Here is a 20725-nt window from a genome sequence, read left to right on the forward strand (position 1 = left end):
TTCACTTGGAGAGGAAGAATATTTAGAACTAAAAATGTTCTTAGAGGTTGTTTCTCTTGCAATTCTTAGGTGAGATGTTTTTGAAACTTTTGAAATGCATCGAAGTGATAAAACATTAACAATATTTCTTCAGAGTTTCTGGATGAACAGAAAGCCAATTCTAACAGGGATAAAAGAATTGTCTGGGCTGGGCGTGGCGGCGCACGCCTTTAATCCCAGCACCCGGGAGGCAGAGGCAGGTGGATTTCTAAATTGGAGGCCAGCCTGGTCTACAGAGTGAGTTCCAGGACAGCCAGGGCCATACAGAGAAACCCTGTCTTGAAACAAACAAACAAACAAACAAACAAAAAACAAAACAAAAAACCCAAACAAACAAACAAAAAGAATTGTCTAACATGGAAACTAGAAACTAACCTGTTTGTAATTTTTTTAATTTTGCTTATGTTTAAAAATGCCATACATGTACAAAACATATTTTCGTCATATCCATCTCCATTCCCCAAAACTTTTTTACAGATAATTCAATCCTCCTTCTAATTTCATGTCTTCTTTTTTCTAATAACCCGCAGAGTCCAGTAGGTACTGCCCATATATACAGTGTAGAACCATCCCCTGGAGCATGAGTCACACCCTTGAAGTTGGCTACAGCTGTTCATGAGAACAAGGGCCCTGACACCTCAAGAAGACAAGATTTCACCCAGAAGTGGTGATACACACCGTTAATCCCAGCACTCAGGAGGCAGAGGTGGGCAGATCTCTTAGTTCGAGGTCAGCCTGGTCTACAAGAGTGAGTTCCAGGACAGCCAGGACTACACAGAGAAACCCTGCCTTGAAAAATAAAAATGAAGAAGAAGAGGAGGGGAGGGGAGGAGGGGGGAGAGCAGGAGGAAGAGATGAATGACAAAGTTGAGGGGGAACAAAGGGAAAAAGAAGGATGGGGAAAAAGAAAAGAAGGGCAAGGAGGAGGGGGAGGAAGAGAAGGAGGAGGAAGAGGAAAAAGAAGAGGAGGGAGGCGGAGAAGAAGGGTAAGAAGGAGGAAGAGGAGGCTCTAGAATTCTTTGTCTTTGCCAAGTTCTGCCTTCTTCAGTCATAACTTAATCTGCTCAGTGCTCAATTCTCAGGCAGCCATCTTCCCCTTCCTCATTCTCCACCCTAGGTGATACACACATCCCAAGGTGGCTTCTTATCTATCGTGTTGGGGAATGGTTGTTCCTTCTGCATGTATCACAACCCCATCTCCATCCAGCAAGAGCGATTGCTCCACTGATTCACAGAATAACCTTGGCCCTAAGTCATGATAAGCAGTGCATACAGTTGTAGTCAGGTCTTCAAGAAAGATAACGGGGCTGATAATACTTCCTAGTGAAAGGAGGCTGTGACTAAAGGACCCTTACCTGAGAGAGTGTCTAGCCATTACTCTCTCTAGATGCTACTCTCTCCTCCCAGCTGCGCATGATCTGCAGCAGTGCTTCTCAACCTGGGGGTCACAACCCCTTTGTGGGTCAAATGACCCTTTCTCAGGGGTTGTTTATCACATATCCTGCATATCAGATATTTACATTCTGATTCATAACGGTAGCAAAATGAAGTGCAACAGAATAATTTTATGGTTGTGGTTCATCACAACGGGAGAATCTGTATTAAAGGGTTGCAGCATTAGGAAGGCTGAGAACCACTGGTCTTGAAGGCCTATTATAGCATATAACATGAAAGATTACACAAAGGTGTGAATTCCTCTACCCATCTTTCAGGAGGTCACGCCCCCACGCTGGGGCGGGACGCAATTATTCTTATCAGCCCCGGTCCTGTGAGTAAGCCACATAAATTCTTTGGTTCACGAAACTAAACTAAGAAAGCATCCTTTCTTTTGTCTGTCACTGAATCCGTTCACATCTCCCCAGGAAAAGTAAAACCACCTCCCGAGCCCAGACTTACCTTTTATACATTTACTGGGCATCATTATTAGCTTACGTGCTTCTTGGGAATAAAATTATGTTTCTCCCATGTTTTCCCATTTTAAAGAACATTGTAATTGGCACATATTCACTATGCATAGTTCTGTTTCACGAGGTCCACATTCCTGCAAATATTTAGCATACTTTAAGCTTATCCTTCTCTTCAGTCTTCGCCCTCTTAAGTCTTCGCCCTCCTTCCTCCCCCTCCCCTTCCTGTAGTCTTGTTTCCATAGAAACTTTTAATTCTTCTTTCATGTCAAGTATAGACCCTTGATTTATGTCCCTTTATAAAATCCAAGAACTACAAATGAGAAGCAACGCGTGTGGTTTTCCTCTTCTTGGCCCCTCCCCCTGTTGCTCCGCCCTCCTCCTCACCCCTTGTTGGTTCCAACCTGGCCTCAGCACCCCAGGGTGCTTTTGCTTTCTAGGATCTTTGCTCCAACATGAATTTTAGGATTTTGTTTTTGCGTTTCTCTTTCTGTGAAGAATTGTACTGAGTTGGTCTTTGGTTAGATAACTATTTTCATATTTATTCTTCCAATTCACGAGGATGACAGTGGCCCCTGTCTTCTAGTATGTTCTCTTTTTCCCTTCAGCAATTTAAGGTTTATTAGAGAGGCCCTTTCACTTCCTTAGTCAGATTTGTTACAAGGTATTTTTTTATTTCTTTTCTTTGGAGGTAACTCTGAATGGGTCTATTTACCTGATTTCTTTTTCAGAATGTCAGTTATTGGTATAGAGGAAGGCTATTAGATTTTTTTTTATATATTTTAATTTTATGTCTTGCTACTGTGCTAAGTGTGGTTATCGTTGTGGGAGTTTTCAGGGGGAGTCTTTGTAATCTCACACCAGAGGGACAGTTAGACTCCTTCCTTTCCTGTGTGCATCTTTATTTCTTTCTCTTTTCTTACTACCCTAGCTGAGATTGTAAATGCAATAGGAGCAGAGGAAATAGTAACACCTATCTTGTTTCTGATTTCTGTGAAAATGGAGTTTTTCTCCATTTGCTTGGTTATAGGTCTGTCTTATGTAGCCTGTAACATTCCTTATTTTATAGTTTCTGCATGATTCTTAGCATCAGGTAAGATTCAACTTGGTTAAATGCTTCTCCTTTATCTATTGAGATGGTCCTTGATTCTGTTATCTTATGTATTGCATTGGTTGATTTGTAAATGTTAAATTATCCTTGAATCTTGAGAACAAAATGTAGTGGCCCTGGACAGTTTAGGTCCTGGTGTGGTGGTACACACCTTTAACCTGGGCCACACCTTCTGCTGGAGGTCTACTTAAGGACAATGGAAAAAGGAAGGCTTTATTCTTCTCTGCCTGCTTGCACTTACTTGCCAGCACATCTGTTGGAATCTACTTCTGTAGCATCCCAGCTTATACAGAAGACAACCTGAAATACCCAGTCTTTGGGACTGAGCAACTACTAGATTCTTGGTCTTTCCATTCACAGCTGCCCATTGTTGGGTTACTTGAACTGCAGACTAATTTCCATATATATATATATATATATATATATATATACATACATACACACACACTAATACAGTGAATGGTTTGTTGTTTGTTTGTTTGTTTATTTAGAGAGATAGAGTTTCTCTATGTAGACCTGGCTGTCCTGGAACTCACTCTGCAGACCAGGTTGGCCTCATACTCACAGAGCCCCACCTGTCTCTGCCTTCCAAGTTCTGGGATTAAAGGCATGTACCACCACAGAAATGGCTGTGAATCTGTGAATGAACTTTCTATTGTGTGCTTGAATTAAATCAGTTTGCAAGCATTTTACAGAGCAGGTTTGCATGGCAGCTACTCAATCTGCTGTTGAATAAACGAATAAGGACTGAGGCACCAGATGCCCAGGGCAAGGAAGAAGACAGTGTTGCTTCTGACAGCCTTGGGGGGAACATTATGGAAGAAGAGTCATTTCTATGTTTGGCCACTGCTAAGTCTTTTGATTTGTTTTTCTGGGAGGGGTGATTTTTAATAAGTGAAACTAAGGCCAATTCAATGCTATATGTTTTAAGAGGGACTTTGGTGTGCCTACCTTCTCTTTTCTCTTCATTGCCATACATTGAAAGAACAGGCACAATCCTAAGGATGGTGCCAGCTCTCAGGCTCTAGGCTGTCTGCCCCAAGGTCCACCAGACACATCCCAGTTAGCTCTATTGTATTTGTAGAAAAAGACTGCTCTTCTCAAACCCATAGACGCCACTTTCCTACCTACTAAGACTGTGGTGTCCCACCACTAAGTTTAGCCCACTCTCCTGATTTTAAATAGTCGGCTGAACCACAGAGGAAAATTATTACCCACGGTTTCCTAGATGTATGTAAGAGATGACTCCAAACCCTCGCACTATAAAATGATATTTGCTCGTTCCAAGTTCTTCCCAGCTAGGGTCTGATCACCCCTCGCCTGAATATATTTTGCAATACTTTTGGCTCTGTCTTTGCTCATTCTGGTGGCATGCTCACTTCATTTGGAATTGTAGCCAGCACCTGTGTAGTGGCTATTCCTGGTTGTCAACTTGACTCTATCTGGAATGAACTACGATCCAGAATTGGAGGGCTCACCTGTGATCCAGATCTTGAGGCTGGAAGACACAAGTTTTTGACCTGGATCTTGGCATGGAGATCTTGAGGCATAGTAGCTATGAATCCCAGGAGACTAAGGCAAGGAGATCTCTGAGTTCAAGGTCATCTGGAGAAAGCAAGTCCTAGGTCCAGGCATGGTGGTACACACCTTTAATCTGGGCCACACTTTCTGCTGGATACCTACATAAGGATATTGGAAGAAGAAAGATTTGTTCTCTTCGCCTGCTTGCCTGTGGGACTGATCAACTGCTAGATCCTTGGACTTCCATTCACAGCTGCTGCTGACCATTGTTGGGGAGTTGGACTACAGACTTTGGGTCATCCACAAATTCCCTTACTATATAGAGACAACCCATAAGTTCTGTGACTCTAGAGAACCCTGACTAATACAACTTTGCTTTATTCACTTTTGAATTTTAGCTAATGCAAGGGGATTTTCAGTTGGCAATAGCAGATCCACAGGTGGCCCTTTATACATTTACCCATCAGGAAGAGAGGAAGGCCCCCTGATAGTTGGGCTGGGGATGCTTACACTTGTATCAGATGAGTATAACCCATTAGTGTTATAAACTTGCATGTCTACTCATATTGAAAGCTGCTCCTATATCCCTTAGTGTAAACTGCCCCCAAATCATATTAAACAGTCAATTTCCATAAGTCTAAATGCATCCAATAGGAGTTAATGAATAATGATCTTCTTGTGTCCTGTTGTTCTCAAAGCAAGAATACTTTTCTAAAGTCAGGGGTAGCTGGGCCAGGTGACACACACACCTATCACTCAAGAAGCAGAGGCAGGCAGATCTCTGAGTATTAGATCTAAACCCGGAACAAGTGGCTAACTAAGGTGACTATTTAACATATCAAAGGAAACATGGTCATTAGGTTCTTCTAATGCCCTACCCCAACCAGAACTTCTCAGCCCAGGGACTGGGTTGCCCTTCCCCAAGCTGCCCTTCCCTATAAAAGCTGTCTAGGCATTTTTGTTACTTGAGTCTTTTCATTTACCCTTTATCCTCCTGGTCTTTTGGTCTCTCCTCTCCCCTCCCTCCTCTCCTCACGTAGCCTAGCTCAGGGTCACATTTGCTCTGGACTCTCCCAGATGTCTCTGCCTATGGCTATGTTCTCCTTCACATCTACAATCAACCTTCTCCACTGGACCCAGTAGCCATGTGTCTCCCCCGACCCCATCTTCCCCTCCTTCCTTCCCTCCCTTCCTCCCTCCCCTCCTCCTCCTCCTCCTCCTCCTCTTCCTCCTTCTCCTCCTCCTTCTTCTTCTCTCTTCTCTCTCTCTCTCTCTCTCTCTCTCTCTCTCTCTCTCTCTCTCTCTCTCTCTTTCACTGAGTTCAAGGACAACCTGGTCTACAGAGTGAGTTCTAGGATAGCCAGGGCTACACACAAAAGCCTTGTCAAAAAAACCAAAAAAACCAAAAACTTAACAAAAAAAGTCAGTAAGTGGTGGTGCGTGCCTATAACCCAGGAAGGCTATGAGTTTGCAGCTAGCCTGTACTACAGGGTTAAGTTGGAGATCAGCTGGAGCTATGTAATAAGAGGCTGTTTCAAAACAGAAAGGGCGGGTGGTAGATTTGTTTGTTTTAGTGTGTTGACTTAACACTTTGTAAAGTTGGCAATCCTGTATCAATTAGCAACTTCCCAAATTTTCACTAGTCATTAAAGGTAGAAAACCATGAGCCTACCTCACTCAAGTGGCTGCTCAGGGCCATAGGTTTCCCAAGAGGAATCCTTGTTTCCTAAAGTGTTCAGACCCTGTATAGAACTCCAGGCTACTGTATGGACCGAAGTCAGGCTGTTTCCTAAACACACCCACCTTACTAATCCTCTCTCACCTGTGCAGTACTGTGAGCATGAGAGTCATGCTCTTCTGCCAGATAACATCGCTAAGGGAAAGATTTTGCTAGAGTAACAGCCACAAAAGCAAGATCCAGTGAATGCTTGGGACACTACTGCTGCAGATAAAATCAAAATGGGGAGAGAACACTTGCTTCTGGGCATTCTGAGAAGGTCATGGCCATCTGTGAACCCTGGGGCTTTTTGTCCTAAGAGGGCGGGAGAAGGAGGGGCCAAAGGAAAGACAACACTGCCTTCCACACTTGGGAGTCTACCATCTAGCTAGAACTTTGTTAGCAGTGGGGAACTTTGCACACAGCCTGTGCTCCTCAGTCCGTCTCTCTACAGCCGGACCTTCTACCGTAGGAAATCGCCTCCACCCCTTGGCATGGGTACCCCGGTTCCTGATGAAATTGTGACCCGCTGTCCCCTTCCCAGATCCTGGACTCCAGCCCTGTCACTCGCCACACACTGCAGATCACGTGGTAGAGTGCTGTTCGCCCCAAGTGTAGCTATTGGTCTGCGGCTCATGTCCCGGAAGCTCATTGGCTGAGTCCTGCGTTCACGTGGGGGTGGGGGTAAGGTGGTCTTGGATAGCACCCTTAGTGGGGAGAGGTGGCTGGAAAGTTAAAGTGAGCCACAGATTGCTGGAGCTGGAATCCAGAGTGCTGCAATCCAGTGAGCAGGTGAGAGGGCTGCTGTTGCGTGGACCAAGCCGAGTGCCTGCCCCACTTTTGCCGTCGTGGTTGCTGTCACTGTCACCCAGCTCAGATGGTGGGGCGGGCTGAAGGGTCTCCCCTCCGTACTCAAGAGTGGTACCGGGTACGTACCTCCTCAAGCCTCTAGTTCAAGGTCCAGAGCCAGGAAATCTGCGGTGAGGGGCACGCGGGGGAGTTCTCCGACACTTACCATTTGTCCCACTAACACTGACTCCCAGGTAGTAGAATCCCCTAGCTGGGCTCGGGTGGCTTGTCGCTTCAGCGTGCAGAAACATCTCAGGCACCGGAGCTGGGATGGAGCCTAGAGGGGACCCCCGAGATCCCTAAGCGAGTTAGCCTGCGAAACGTGTCCTGAACAGAAAGGATGTCTCGAGTCCTAACGTGGCACATCCCCAACCTGAGATGTGACACTTTGGAAGATAATTCTAGTTTTTTGTGGCAGAATCTGGAGTCCAAATACAAGCTCCCGGGGCTTCAGTTTCCCGTTACGAAATAGACGCGAGAAACCCGTGTCCCAGCCCTGACTCCATCAAGTAGTGCGGACCAGTCCCTACTACTCCCCACTTAGGTTCAGATCTCCTTTTGCTGCACACAGGCAAGAGGCACACGCTGTGTCGTCTCGGGTCTCGGAAGGCAATGGGCTCGAGGCGAGCTCCACCCGGGAACGGGGCAGCCCGCGTGGGGGTGCTCGCGAGGCGCTGCCCCCATCTGGGCTGTCCCGCCGCCAGGTCCCGCCCTGATGTGATAACTTGGGCTCCTCCTCCTTGTTCGTCTCCGGGAACTAAGCCCAGGCCCTACCCCCGGGACACCCCGACGCTCACGTAGTTCAGTGGCAGCAATCAACCCTGACACTTCTCTCAGGCTCTCCCATGAGGCCAGCGAGCAGCGGCCCCGGCTGCGGCGCCGCCGGGAGAGGTAGGTGCAGACCCAGTCTAAGCTGGGGCGAGGGCGGGTGCAGGCACACCCTGTGTCTGGTGGGATGGGGACTCGCTGACCTTCCCCCAGGGACTTGTTCACAGCTACCGTTTTGAACCCAGAGGAGAGGCTCTGAACCGGACGGCAGCTTCAGAACAGGGGATGGCAGGCCCACGGGGAAACAGAGAAAGTTGAAAAAGACTTGAGTGGGGGAACTTGCAGAGTTGCTGGAATGTGGCCCTGTCTCAGCTTGCGGGTCCAGGAGAAAGAAAGGCTTCTTCAGCCTAGGCAGGGAAGGAACTGGTCCCTTTGGCAAGAACGTCCAGGAGCCAGGGAGAAAGTAGAGACAGCTGAAGTAAACTAGGGCCATTTAGGGGAAAGTTAGTAGAAAGAGAAGCATCGGGGCCCTATTAGCAACCTTGAAGGTCAAAGCTGCAAGTGACCTCAGAAGAAACCCTTAAACCCGGAGAGTTCTTCGTTTGTTAAAGCTCAGCTGGGCAGAGGCCTTCTTAGGCCTGAGCTTCTTGCTGTCTTTGGCCCTTATTAGCTGGTGTGGGCTGCCTCATTCAAAGCTACCTGACTGCTCATTATGCGGCCCTATTCAAAAACATTTCTCTTCAAGGATTGAGGGGTGTATACATTAAAACTGTAATAATTAGGGTCTGTATACAAAAGGGGGCCAATGTCAACTTCATACATATAAAAGTATCAGCTAGACATTTGGGGAGAGAACCGAGATTTGCTGAAAGGGGGGGGGAGGAGTGGATGGTGGTGTCTTGAATTGGTTGAGGATATTTATCTAATGTAGTGTTGCGGTGGGTTATTGTTAACTTGGTTTTGACATCAGCGAGGAAGAGTTGCAGAAAGAAGGTCTCAGTCAGAAACTCAGTCGCTCAACTGCCTGAAGCTAGGCAGGTTGTGGGTTTTGGTTTTTTTTGTTTTGTTTTGTTTTGTTTTGTTTTTTGTTTTTTTTGGTTTTTGGTTTTTTTTTTTTTTTTTGGTTTTTTGTTTTTGTTTTTCTGTTCAGACTTGTCAAGCTTAAAAGAAATATTACTGGCCTTCTAAGGCTGGCAGCATCTTGAAAGACCACATTATTTCAGTAGGACACAGAAGGTATTTCTGCAAGCGTCCCAAACCTGGCCCAAGCTCTCTTCAGAGGCAGTTGACTTCTGAGGCACCCACGTGAAAGCAGGGTGTGTGATTGTTCTTGGGAAACAGCTCCTTAGGCTCCTGGGATCCTGTCCTGCAACTGTGTCCAGGTCCTGTGTCGCTTTACCGGCTCAAATGTGCATCGGTGGTCTCTGCTACTGCCTGTTTCCTCGGTAGAAGGAAAGCCTGGGGCAGTGTTGGAGACAGAATAAGGACTTCAGTACATACACGAGTGTGTGGCTGTGAAGATGTTTCCTCAAGCACCTGTCCAGCTGCCTTCCTTTAGGGGACTTAACTATTGGTGGACTGTCTCGGTTTCTGGAAAGTACTTCTAAGTGGCCATCATCACTGTCACAGTCCTGTTGAGACATCCATAGCTGAGAGTCAGGAAAGCTAAACTCACACAAGCACTTTACTACACCAGTTCTTGGATGAGCATGAGGTTAATAAAAGCTGGAATGTTCTGTGAGGACAACCCACTGCCACATCGCACCCTTGATAGAGGCCACAAGGGTAAATGTCCTTAACCTGTAATGATGATGATACCCAGAGGGAAAAAAAGAAGGGTTTCCAAGCCAGGACTGCTTACGCAATTCCGCAGGGCAGGAGTCCCAGTGGTAACTCCTGGGCTATCAGAAGAACCTCACTCACATTTGCCTCTCATGGAAGAATCTTGCAAAAAAAAAGTTCTTGAAAATGTTATTGGGACTGTCTCCTGAGCTCAGGCTCTGAATAGAAACTTGTCTCTCCACCGTCAATTCAGCTCGTTCTTACAGTTTAATAATAAAGGGAGCTGCCATGGTGAGTTTACATGCTAGGCTCCAATAGTACAACTTCACCAATGGCCTCAGCTCCCGAGCCTGCGGGACTAGAACACAAGAGTGTGCTCTCCTGGGTGGTAAGTGGGCAGCAGAGTCTTTAGCATGCTTTGGTATTCCGCCTCCACTTGAGAATTTCCCACCATTTTCTACCAAGCTGCTTCAGAGAAACCTTTCAGCATTTGCTAGGCATGCCTGAGGCTGGTCCCAGAGCTTGGAGGACCTGCAGAGGGACTCTAATCCTTGTGCTGACTCAAGTCAGGAGGAAGTAAGTGCCTAGCAGGGGTGAACACCTCTCCCCCATTCACTCCCAGCTTTTCAAGGGTGGGCAGTGGGGAAGTCGGGAATGTGGACCACATGCCATTATGCAACTGGTGTTCAGTTTTAATGCATATTTAAACAGAATAAGAAATACCTACCTTAAAGTTGAAAAGGGAAGAATATTTCTAACAACATTTTGCAGTGGATATGAATAACTCAATTTGTTAAGTTATGAATCCTTTAAAAAAAATTGAGTTGGTCAGCCCATTGATCGTGTGTAAAGCTAGTTCAGTTAGAGTTTCCCTCTCTAGGAACCGCCTTGTGTGTGCACAGCCCTGAGACCAGACCAGACCAGACCCAGCAAATTCTCTCTGGAGCTTTTTCTCTGGCTTACTTCCTTCACTGGAAGGGAAGTAGTGAGATATGGGCTTTGCGGGTACAAGCAGACCTTAGCCATGGCCACTTGGGAAAGTGCACAGATTCAGAGGCAAAACAAGATAACCAGGCTTCTTATACCCATAAGACCAATGCATCTTTAAAAAAGGAAAGGAAAAGAAAGGAAAGGAGAGGAGAGGGGAGGGGTGGGGGAGGGGAGAGGGGAGGGGAGGGGTGGGGGAGGGGAGAGGGGAGGGGAGGAGAGGGGAGGGGAGGAGAGGAGAGGAGAGGAGGAGAGAGGGAGGCTTGTTCTCTCCCCCCTTTTCTCGTTTTTTATTGTTTTGTGTTTGTTTGTTTGTTTGGTTTTTTTTTTTTTTTTTTTTTGGTTTTGTTTGTTTTTCGAGATAGGGTTTCTCTGTATAGCCCTGACTTTCCTGGAACTCACTTTTGTAGACCAGGCTGGCCTCGAACTCAGAAATCTGCCTGCCTCTGCCTCCTAAGTGCTGGGGTTAAAAGCGAGCGCCACCCGGCCAGATTTGAGATTTGAATCCAGGTTTGATCATCACTAGCTTCTTCAGCTGAGACCACTGTTAAGTGTCCTGTAAATCTGCCTTTGTAAGGAGAATAAAAAAGCAGACAGCTTTAGTGAGGTGTCAGAGCGGTTTGGAAAGTTTTCTTAAGCTTCGTTTTTTTCTTCCTGATCATAGAAGCAGTATTGTTTTAGAAGACATAAGGAAACACAAAGCAGGAAACACTTTAAGGAAGCATGTTATATGCATCGGTTGACATTTTTAACCTTAGAAATGGTCCCTGCTACCTACCCACAACACATACGTAACAAGGTTCCAGGCAGCCACAAGCCCCGAGTACTCTGAATTTCCTTTCTGCAGTATCCCCCCCACCCCCACCCCCACACAGCTCCAGAGGTCATCTCCCTGTTAAATGCCCAAGTGCCTCATTTACATAGCCGCTCTTGTGCTTTTGGGTCATAAAATAAAGTGAGCAACCTTGAGACTGCAACTGTCTGATACCCGAGATGGCTGAAAAAGTCCCTGATGGGCTGGTGGCAAATGGATACATCATGGCTATGTTGGCTAAGGGGCAATTGGCTCCTGAAGAAAGGAGTGGGCTGGCCTCATGTAGCTCAGAATGAATGGCGCACAATTTAAACTCATTAGTTGCTTACTCATGAAATTCTCATCTTAATATTTTTGAACCACAATTGACTACCAAGAGCTGATTCCATGGGAAACAAAACCAAGAGCAGACTGTGTCTCTACACAATTTCTATATCCATAATCTTTTCTCTCATATCTGGTATTTGTGTACAACTCTGTCTGCTCTTTTTCACATTAACAATACAAGAAAAAAAAAATAGCTAGGCACAGTGGCCCATGCCTCTAATCCCAGCACTCAGGAAGCAGAGGCAGAGGGAATGGCAGGCAGATCTCTGAATTTGGGGCTGGCTTGGTGTACATATCTAGTTCTAGGTTAACCAGAGTTATTTAGTGAGCCCTCTCTCAAAACCAAAAATACAGGCTGGAGAGATGGCTCAGAGGTTAAGAGCACTGACCGCTCTTCCAGAGGCCCTGAGTTCAATTCTCAGCAACCACATGGTGGCTCACAACCATCTGTAATGGGTTCTGATACCCTCTTCTGGTGTATCTGAAGATGACAGTATACTTACATATATAAAATAAATAAACTTTTTTTTTAAAGCAAAAGTCCAAAACATAAATAAGAATGTCCATGCCATTTAAATACTTTTACAAAAAATGAAATTAGTGGTATAAAATTAAATGATATGGATATGGAAAGATTGATTTTTACGAGGTATCCTTAGTAGGCATTCTCATTATTTTCCTTTCTGTTAGTTTCATTTATATTTTAATTATTTATTTATGGTATATGATGTTTCATGTGCTATTGGAGTGAAAATGATAAGAACATTTAGATTATGCCAATTTTGATAAGAAAAAAAATCTTTTGCATTATAATTCTTTCCTAATCCATTAGGTAAAGGCAGGCATTTCTAATATAAATTTTCCCTATGTTTGAATTTAACTAATTTACTGTAAATAGTTTCCCTATACAGTCCAGGCAAGCGTTGACCTTGCAGGCTTCCTCACTCAGCCTTTGGGGTAGCTTGGGTTACAGGCGAGGACCATCTCATCCAACTTCCAGCGAATTTCCTACATTACCCTTAAGACTGGGTAGTTTGCATATCTGTGAGCCACTTATAATTGTTTTATCCTAACATCTGCTAAGGCTCTTTTTCTTTGCTCTTTCTCCTGTGTGAACTATTTGACTTTGTTCCTGCTTTGTAAGAACTCTGTATTTGAAGTTAATAACACCTAATTGTCATGTTTTTTGAAAAATAATTTCCCAGTTTGTAATCTTTTGGGGTTTATATTTTCACTTATAGAAAAATATGGTTTAAATTAACTTAATGTCTAGTGTGATTACATCTGCTTTTTATTTCTTTCTTTCTTATTTATCTTTGTTGTTTGTTTGTTTCTGAGGCAGTTTCTCTGTGTAGTCCAGACTGGAACTCGCTCTGTAGACCAGGCTGGCCTCAAACTCAGAGATTCGCCTGTTTCTGCTTCCCCAGTGCTGCCTTGGCCACCACCACCTCTGGACTGCTTTTAATTCTTCTGACAACTGTTATTACCTGTAGACAAGGCAAACATCTGCCTGTATGTCACGGTATGAAGCAATGAACGCTCATCCTTTCTCTAAAGAAAGGTCTGCCAGAGCACTCAGACCTCCCGTAAGTTTGGTGACAGTAACTCTGTGTCCACTCTGACCAACAGGTCTCAGTGTATAATAGCATAGTGCTTGGTAAACACCAAGTCAATATTTGTGTAACAAGTTTGACGCTTTTGTACTGGATTAAGTCAGTATTTATTATTCAGGCCACTAAGAGATCATACGTTATACCTATTAGGATGGTTATCTTTCAAAAAGATAACGCAGCCACTACAGAAAATACCATGGTGTTTCTTTAAAAAAAAATTAAAAATAAAGTGACTAGGGCTGGAGAGATGGCTCAGTGGTTAAGGGCACTGACTGCTCTGCCAGAGGTCCTGAGTTCAATTCCCAGCAACCACATGGTGGTTCACAACCATCTTGTAATGGGATCCGATGTCCTCTCTTCTGGTGTGTCTGAAGAGAGCAACAGTATATTTACATACATTAAATAAATAAATAAATAAATAAATAAATAAATAAATAAATAAATAAATCTTTTTAAAAAGATGACTACATGATCCACCGACTTTAGGGTGTGCATTCAAGGGATAGGCAATCAGGATGTTGAGGTGACATTTATAGTCCCGTATTCATGTAGCAATACTCAGAGCCCAGATATGAAACCTAGCTAAGTGTCTCTCAGGGGATGAATGCACAAAGACCATGTGGTGTGCATAGACAGTGGAGTGCTTGATGTTCAATCACAGACAAGAATGAAGTGGCGTCATTGTTGAGGCATGGAGAGGAACCTGGCGGGCACCGCGCTAAGTGCAGTAAGCTGGCTACAGAGAGTCAAGGAGACCAATTCATGTAGAACCTGAAGAGGATGAGCTCACTGAATATGTAATAGAACAGCGACTGCAAGGTGCAGCACCCCGAGAAACTGGGGAACTATCTATCCAAAGATATGAATCTTTAATTCCAAAGGAGCACATTCAAGAGACCCATTGCATCATCACGGAGGCCATCATTAATAACAGTGTGTATCTGAAAATTGCTTAGGGTAGATTTTTAAATATTCTCACCACACCTCCCAAGTACGTGAGGAAATGCATGTTAAGTGTGTCAGCCATCCCACAATGTGTCCATACGTCAAAACAGCATCTCTATTGCATTTATTTATTTATTTAGTATGGGTTCTTGTGCTCCACGCAGCGTGTGTAAAAGTCAGAGGACAACTTGTGGGTACTGGTTTCCTCTATCAACAATGTGGGTCTCAGGGATTTCTCTGAGCTATCTCACCAGTCTGGAAATATAGAAGTTTTACTTGTCAAATAATAGTCTACAGTGTATAGCAAAAACTATTCTCAGATCAATTGTTCGTTGGGTCTATACTCCAAAAGGGGGTGGGTATCTTTTGGTCAAATAAGTAAATCTGCAAGCAATAGGAAACCATATTCTTTTGTTTTCAAGAAAGGATCTCTCTGTGTAGCCCTGAAACTCAATCTGTAGACCAGGCCGGCCTCGAATTCAGAATCCACCCGACTCTGCTTCCCAAGTGCTAGGATGAAGGGCGGGCTCCCTCATGGACCTGACAGAAAACTCTGATTCTTAATGCCTTTCATTCTTCTCTGTGGTGTATTAGCATCCTGGCAGAAAAGCCAATGGATTAGCCTTCAAACTGTTGAATCCCATAGTCTTGTCTTTGTTGGTTTTACCCTTAGCTTCTTTTTCCATCCCCTCCCCCAGCCTCTCCCCCCTCCCCCCAGGTTATGCTCCCTTCCACACAGTCTTTGCAGAAACCTGGGTCCTGTGAGACCACAGGGGAGCAGAGAGCCCAGATGAAAGGCAACATTGTTTGCCTGTCCCTGCCAGAATGCGGGTTTAAGCATCTATCTGACCTCTTTGCTGTTTTCTCTCATCTCCCCTTTCCCAGACTGCTAGCCGGCTCGCCTAGCGTGATGGCTGTGGACATCCAATACAGCTACAGCAGTATGGCCCCTTCTTTACGCAGAGAGCGCTTCACCTTCAAGATCTCCCCCAAACTGAGCAAGCCCCTGAGGCCTTGTATCCAGCTGGGCAGCAAGGATGAAGCCAGTGGAATGGTGGCCCCCGCAGTGCAGGAGAAGAAGGTGAAGAAGCGGGTGTCCTTCGCCGACAACCAGGGGCTGGCCCTGACAATGGTGAAAGTGTTCTCGGAATTCGATGACCCACTAGATATTCCCTTTAACATCACCGAGCTCCTAGACAACATCGTGAGTCTGACGACAGCAGAGAGCGAGAGCTTTGTTTTGGATTTTCCGCAGCCTTCCGCAGATTACTTAGACTTCAGAAATCGCCTTCAGACCAACCACGTCTGCCTAGAAAACTGTGTGCTGAAGGATAAGGCCATCGCGGGCACCGTGAAGGTCCAGAACCTGGCCTTCGAGAAGGTTGTGAAGATCAGGATGACATTTGACACCTGGAAAAGCTTCACAGATTTCCCTTGTCAGTATGTGAAGGACACTTACGCTGGTTCAGACAGGGACACATTCTCCTTTGACATCAGCTTACCCGAGAAAATTCAGTCTTACGAAAGAATGGAGTTTGCCGTGTGCTACGAGTGTAACGGCCAGGCGTACTGGGACAGCAACAAAGGCAAAAACTACAGGATCACCCGGGCTGAACTCCGATCCTCTCCGGGAAAGATTGAGCCGTACAATGGACCAGATTTTGGAATCTCTTTTGACCAGTTTGGGAGCCCTCGGTGTTCCTTTGGCCTGTTTCCAGAGTGGCCTAGTTATCTGGGATATGAAAAGCTGGGGCCCTACTACTAGTGACTGCAGGTGACAGTCCGTGGCTCAGATCAAGATGGAGGCGAGAGAACGGAAGGCCAGAGGAAAGTTGAACTGCCACTAGGCGTGGTTTTTGAAAAGACAGGCTCCTGTTCACCTTTTTCTTAAACCAGCAAGTCCAGCGTGTTTCCATCACACCCGGTTTCTTGCTCAGAGGAGTGGAGCGGTGCTGATCCTCTGTGGCATCCGGGTTGGCCACAAGGGAATGCGCAGGATGGTGCCAGAAGGGTCTGGAGAGGAGCCAAGCTGGCAAGGACAGAGGAAGCTGGCCTCTCTTCCACACTTGGACTCTGAAAGTCACCCAGAAACCAATCTCCAGCCTTACCATTGACCTCGAGGTCCTGTCCCCGCTCATGGCTTTCCATGCGTCTCCTTCATTCCACGAGTACTCCGAAGGGAGCCACCTCAGTTCTGGGACACACTGGCCTGATTGATACCCAGCAGCCTCAGAAGAGGGCCGGGGGCGGGCGCTTTCTGTGCGAGCTCTTTCACTACACTTCCTCCCGCTACAGTCTATCCAGTGATCTGGACAAGAGAGACAAAGCAAATAAGTAGCTCGTGTCTGGGATAGGCATTCCCTCCCCCCTCTCTCCTCCTGACCCCTCCTTTATATTCCAGAAGAGAGCAACATATTAGTTACTAGAAAGTCATTGGTTCCCATGTGGGGTCACAGGGTACAGCACTGGGACAAGGTGGGACAGTCTGAACTTTTAGCTTTTCCTCTTGGATGTTGGGGGAGCTTTTGAAGCACCGTTTCACCCGGAGTTACCAGAAGAGGACTCAATGACAAGATGCATTTCCACTTGCCTGGCCGGTGTGTGTGAACTGTTTGTGTTTGAAGAGAGTCATAGCTCTCATGTCTCCTGGAGCCTCCACTTCAGTGCCTTGTCTGAGGCTTTCAAATAGCAAGACTGGCATCTCCTCGAGTCCTCCAGACTGTGCTTAGATATATATTCATATTCAGGATGCTTTATGAACCCCCAAGGACATTGATCGGGTGTTTTTATTTATGGTGTGTATTATAAAAAGATAGGGGAGAAAAACCTCACGTTTTTCTATGTTATTTTAAATGTTTGTCAACTCTGAGGTATCAGATGAAGTTTTCTTAACCATATTGGAGTGCAATGCGCTTTCATACGCTAGCGTGAGACTCCTGGAGTTCTTACCCTTGGGTGAACCCCCAAACCCTGTGATTTTTCTCTAGGGCAAATTAGAATTATAGGGGAGATTTTTTTAAATGCGAGTTTGTAGAATTAGGGGTGTTGTTTTGTTTTGGAAGTTTGATAAAAGATGCCTGTTTCATTTCCTTACTGAAGTGATGTTTCCCTGAGACAAGACAGAAAGGAGCAGAGTCTCATGGTTTCGGAGGTGGGGGCCACTGGACGTAGCCCTGTGCCCTCTGGCTTTATAAGTTAGCATCAGGCAGACATCAAATGTTTTTAATCCTAGCATGTGTGGTTTATTTTTTATCTTAACTTTTTCACTTTTGAAGATTCAAATGTTTTGACTTTTTAAATGTTATTTTCTATGATTTCTTATTCCTAAAACTGGTACTAGTCTGTAATCTGTGCTTTGTATATTGTGCCTCTCCCAGATGGGTGGCGATCTGGGATTGCATGCTGATTATCTGTGAGGAAATCATCTTTGTGCCATGAGGCTGAAGCTGGGGCCAGGAGTTTGTGTTTTATCTAAGCAGGCCATGTATCTCCTAGATGGGTGTACTTTAAATGTTCCGGATTTGTTGACCAGAGCAGCTAGGTTGAAATTGGATAGAAAGCAAAACTGCTCTCTATGGGTCATGCATTGTGTGTTAAGAAGGAAGGCAGCCAAGGGCACTGTTTCTTACATAGATGCAGACTAAAGATCATAAAATGGCTGGGGGCGGGGGCGAGGTACGGAATGGAATCTGTTCAGTGGTATGGATGATCTTCAGACATTCCGAGTCAAAATATAAAATATGGTAATTCCATGTTATATGTCCCTCCTAAAGCAGACATACCCTCACCCCCTTTTGCCCAGATTTGCCCCAGCTTTCTTGCTCACGAGCACTGCTTGAAAGCCCCCCAGCCAGCACACCTGGGGTGCACACCCACTGCTCAGCTCCAGGGGCATGTTGTGCCTTTGCCTGCTCACCAGGACCCTTCCCTTGAAGCAGTCCGTGGGCTGTGCTTGACTTCCTTATCAAGGCTGTCACTCAGAGACAGAAGAGTCTTCCTTCTGCTTTCTGCCTCCAATACAGCCCTCCTTCTTTTGACCCAGTCTGTCCCATGACTCTGAGATAGCCTCGGGAGCTGCATTTAGAAACTCTATGCATTGTTCAGAGTTCACCACTGTAGACAAATTTACGCAGCTCAGAAGACGACAGGCCCCTTGCTTGAAGATCCCACGGCAAGTTTGACCTGGAGGTCTGTCTTCATGCAGTTCTTGGCTAGGATGATGGATGGATCCTAATCCCCAGACATTGTGATCCAGGAAGGGAAGGCAACCCCATTCTTTGTTCCATATTTATTTCCCCAAATTCCCTGGGGTGCTTTGGCAAAATGGGTACAATAAATAAGCTAGACCATAAGACATGTTTCTTGTAAGAAGCCGTTTGAGTGTTGTAAGAATATTTTCTCTAGAAAGCTAGGAAGGCATAATGGAAGTCTGTAGTTCTGCAGAAACTAAAGCAACTTGAGTCAATGGTGGGAGTTATTTTATCCCTGAGATGTAAGCTTGGTGGCTCCTGATTCTGGGAAATCTGCACTCAGCCGCATCTCCTGGCATGATCACAGAAACTGCAGATAAGATGTTCCCGAAATTCTGGGATCTTACCTCTAACGGGATCGTCCAGAGTCACTCAAAGACATTTCTCTTGCTGAGGTTCTGTGAGATGCCTCCAGCTCCATCAGCAAAGCTGTGAGTGTTTCCACGGTTTTGCTGCAGTTCCCAGAGGCCCCTGGGGCACGTGGACTTCTAGAGTGCACACGTGATGATGTTACACTTTTGCTTTAATGTGAACATTCAACTGACGGGCTTGTCGTCATTGTATGCCTACATGTGCCTTGTTCAGAAACTTCTGCATGTTTGTAAGACATATTTTTGTATACATTGGTAGAGGGGAAATGCACTTTAAAAAAAATCACAAGAATGGATGTGTGTGTGTGTGTGTGTGTGTGTGTGTGTGTGTGTGTGTGTGTGTGTGTGTGTGTGGTGGAAGAGAATGATTTCTTTGTATCTCAAAAGCAAAAACGTAATAAATATAGAAAGAAAAGAAAATGAAAACTATTCCTTCTATTTTTAGCGTTGGAAGAAGGGGAAGCATATTTTAAGTCAATGATTTTTTTTTTCTATACATGTCTTTGTATTTTTTAAGGTACAGGTTGTATTCAGTGGATATGAAAAGCTGGAAGGCTTGCAGGGTGGGGAGGGGACCAGTGCTTTAAGCTATCTGGCAGTGAAGGCAGGTGATGGAGCCTTCACCTAGAACCAGAGAGGAGGGACAGAGGTGATTATTGTCCTCTATGGATCCTAGTCATCCAAGTTCCCGACTCTTGCTTCTTCCCTCCCTCTCGGAAGGTAGAGCAGACAAGCGTGTGGATTCAGACAGTCCTGGGTAAACTATCTATGGCGCTCTCAGCTTTGAACTTCTCCATCACAAAGACTCGGTAACCAGGAAAAGAAACCATCTGCTGGTGTGGCCTATCCTCCACCATTGAATGCAGATGTGTACCCTGCGTGAGATTTTCAGAAGTTCAAAAAAACAAAGGGACGCTACCCACCACCCCAACCCCTGGCCCTGATTATTTAAAGGCCAAGGTTTTTGCTATAGGCTCCGAGTCAATGAGGCAGAGCCTTGGCGTCCCTACACAGCTATCCCTTTGCTATGTTCCTACCCACAACCTCCCAGCAAGGCTCCTCCAGTTCCATCAACTTGTAGACCTAGCCTCCTGATCCCTGGCTATCCGAATCCTCTGGAAAGAAGCGACTGTGCCCAGGTTTCTGCAATGTAACGAACTGGAACCGGAAGAGCTCACTGACAGAACTGTGCGGTTCCATTCAACTCTGGTGCACTCATCCTGGCATTCGCCACATTAAAACAATTCCAGAACTTAAAAACAAAGCAAGCAAGCAAACAAAACAAACAAACAAAAACAAAAAAAGACCAAAAAACAAAAAAACAAAAAAAAAAGGAGAGGGAGGTTTGCAGGGGAAGGGGGAGTGGGAGGGGTGAAGTGTCTGCAGCCTGCAGCCTCCCCCTGGGAAAACCCAAGCAGCAGAGCTGTGGAATGGTAGCAGGAGCAAGAGTTGTGCAGTTAGTATGTAGATTCAGCCATGCGCTCCATCTATAGATCCTGTGGCTTGAATGTGAAATGTCTCTCAGACTGGTCTCAAGTTAGCCTTGCTATTTTGGGAGATGGTAGGAAATTTAAGAGGTGGGGCTTGGTTGGAGAATGTAAATCACAAGAGGGGAAGGGCGCCTTTGGGCACACCTCTTGCCTTGCATCTCTTCCTGTCTCCCTCTTTTTCTGCTGCCCTGAAGTAAACTACTTGGGACCCCCACATTAGTTCTGCTGTGATGTTCT

The 20725-nt window shown here is 45.6% G+C and overlaps 1 protein-coding gene across 5 annotated transcripts; it reads left to right on the top strand.

Annotated features, from left to right (window-relative positions):
* Window positions 1-6972: 6972 nt before the first annotated feature.
* On the top strand, window positions 6973-19418 carry Ppp1r3b (protein phosphatase 1, regulatory subunit 3B). Of its 5 annotated transcripts, none has more exons than XM_017312797.2 (3): window positions 6973-7220; window positions 7846-8032; window positions 15263-19418. In XM_017312797.2, exon 3 carries the CDS (start codon window positions 15288-15290, stop codon window positions 16140-16142), a length of 855 nt encoding a protein of 284 aa, XP_017168286.1. In that variant the 5' UTR covers window positions 6973-7220; window positions 7846-8032; window positions 15263-15287; the 3' UTR covers window positions 16143-19418. The 5 variants fall into 5 exon arrangements, with proteins under 5 accessions (XP_017168286.1, NP_001351380.1, NP_001351379.1 ...); NM_001364451.1 differs by having other exon boundaries at window positions 7038-7084; NM_001364450.1 differs by lacking the exon at window positions 7846-8032 and having other exon boundaries at window positions 7038-7220.
* Window positions 19419-20725: the final 1307 nt, after the last annotated feature.

This window comes from Mus musculus, chromosome 8 (genome assembly GCF_000001635.26).
Source record: "Mus musculus strain C57BL/6J chromosome 8, GRCm38.p6 C57BL/6J".
In the NCBI taxonomy this organism is placed as follows: Eukaryota; Metazoa; Chordata; class Mammalia; order Rodentia; family Muridae; genus Mus; species Mus musculus.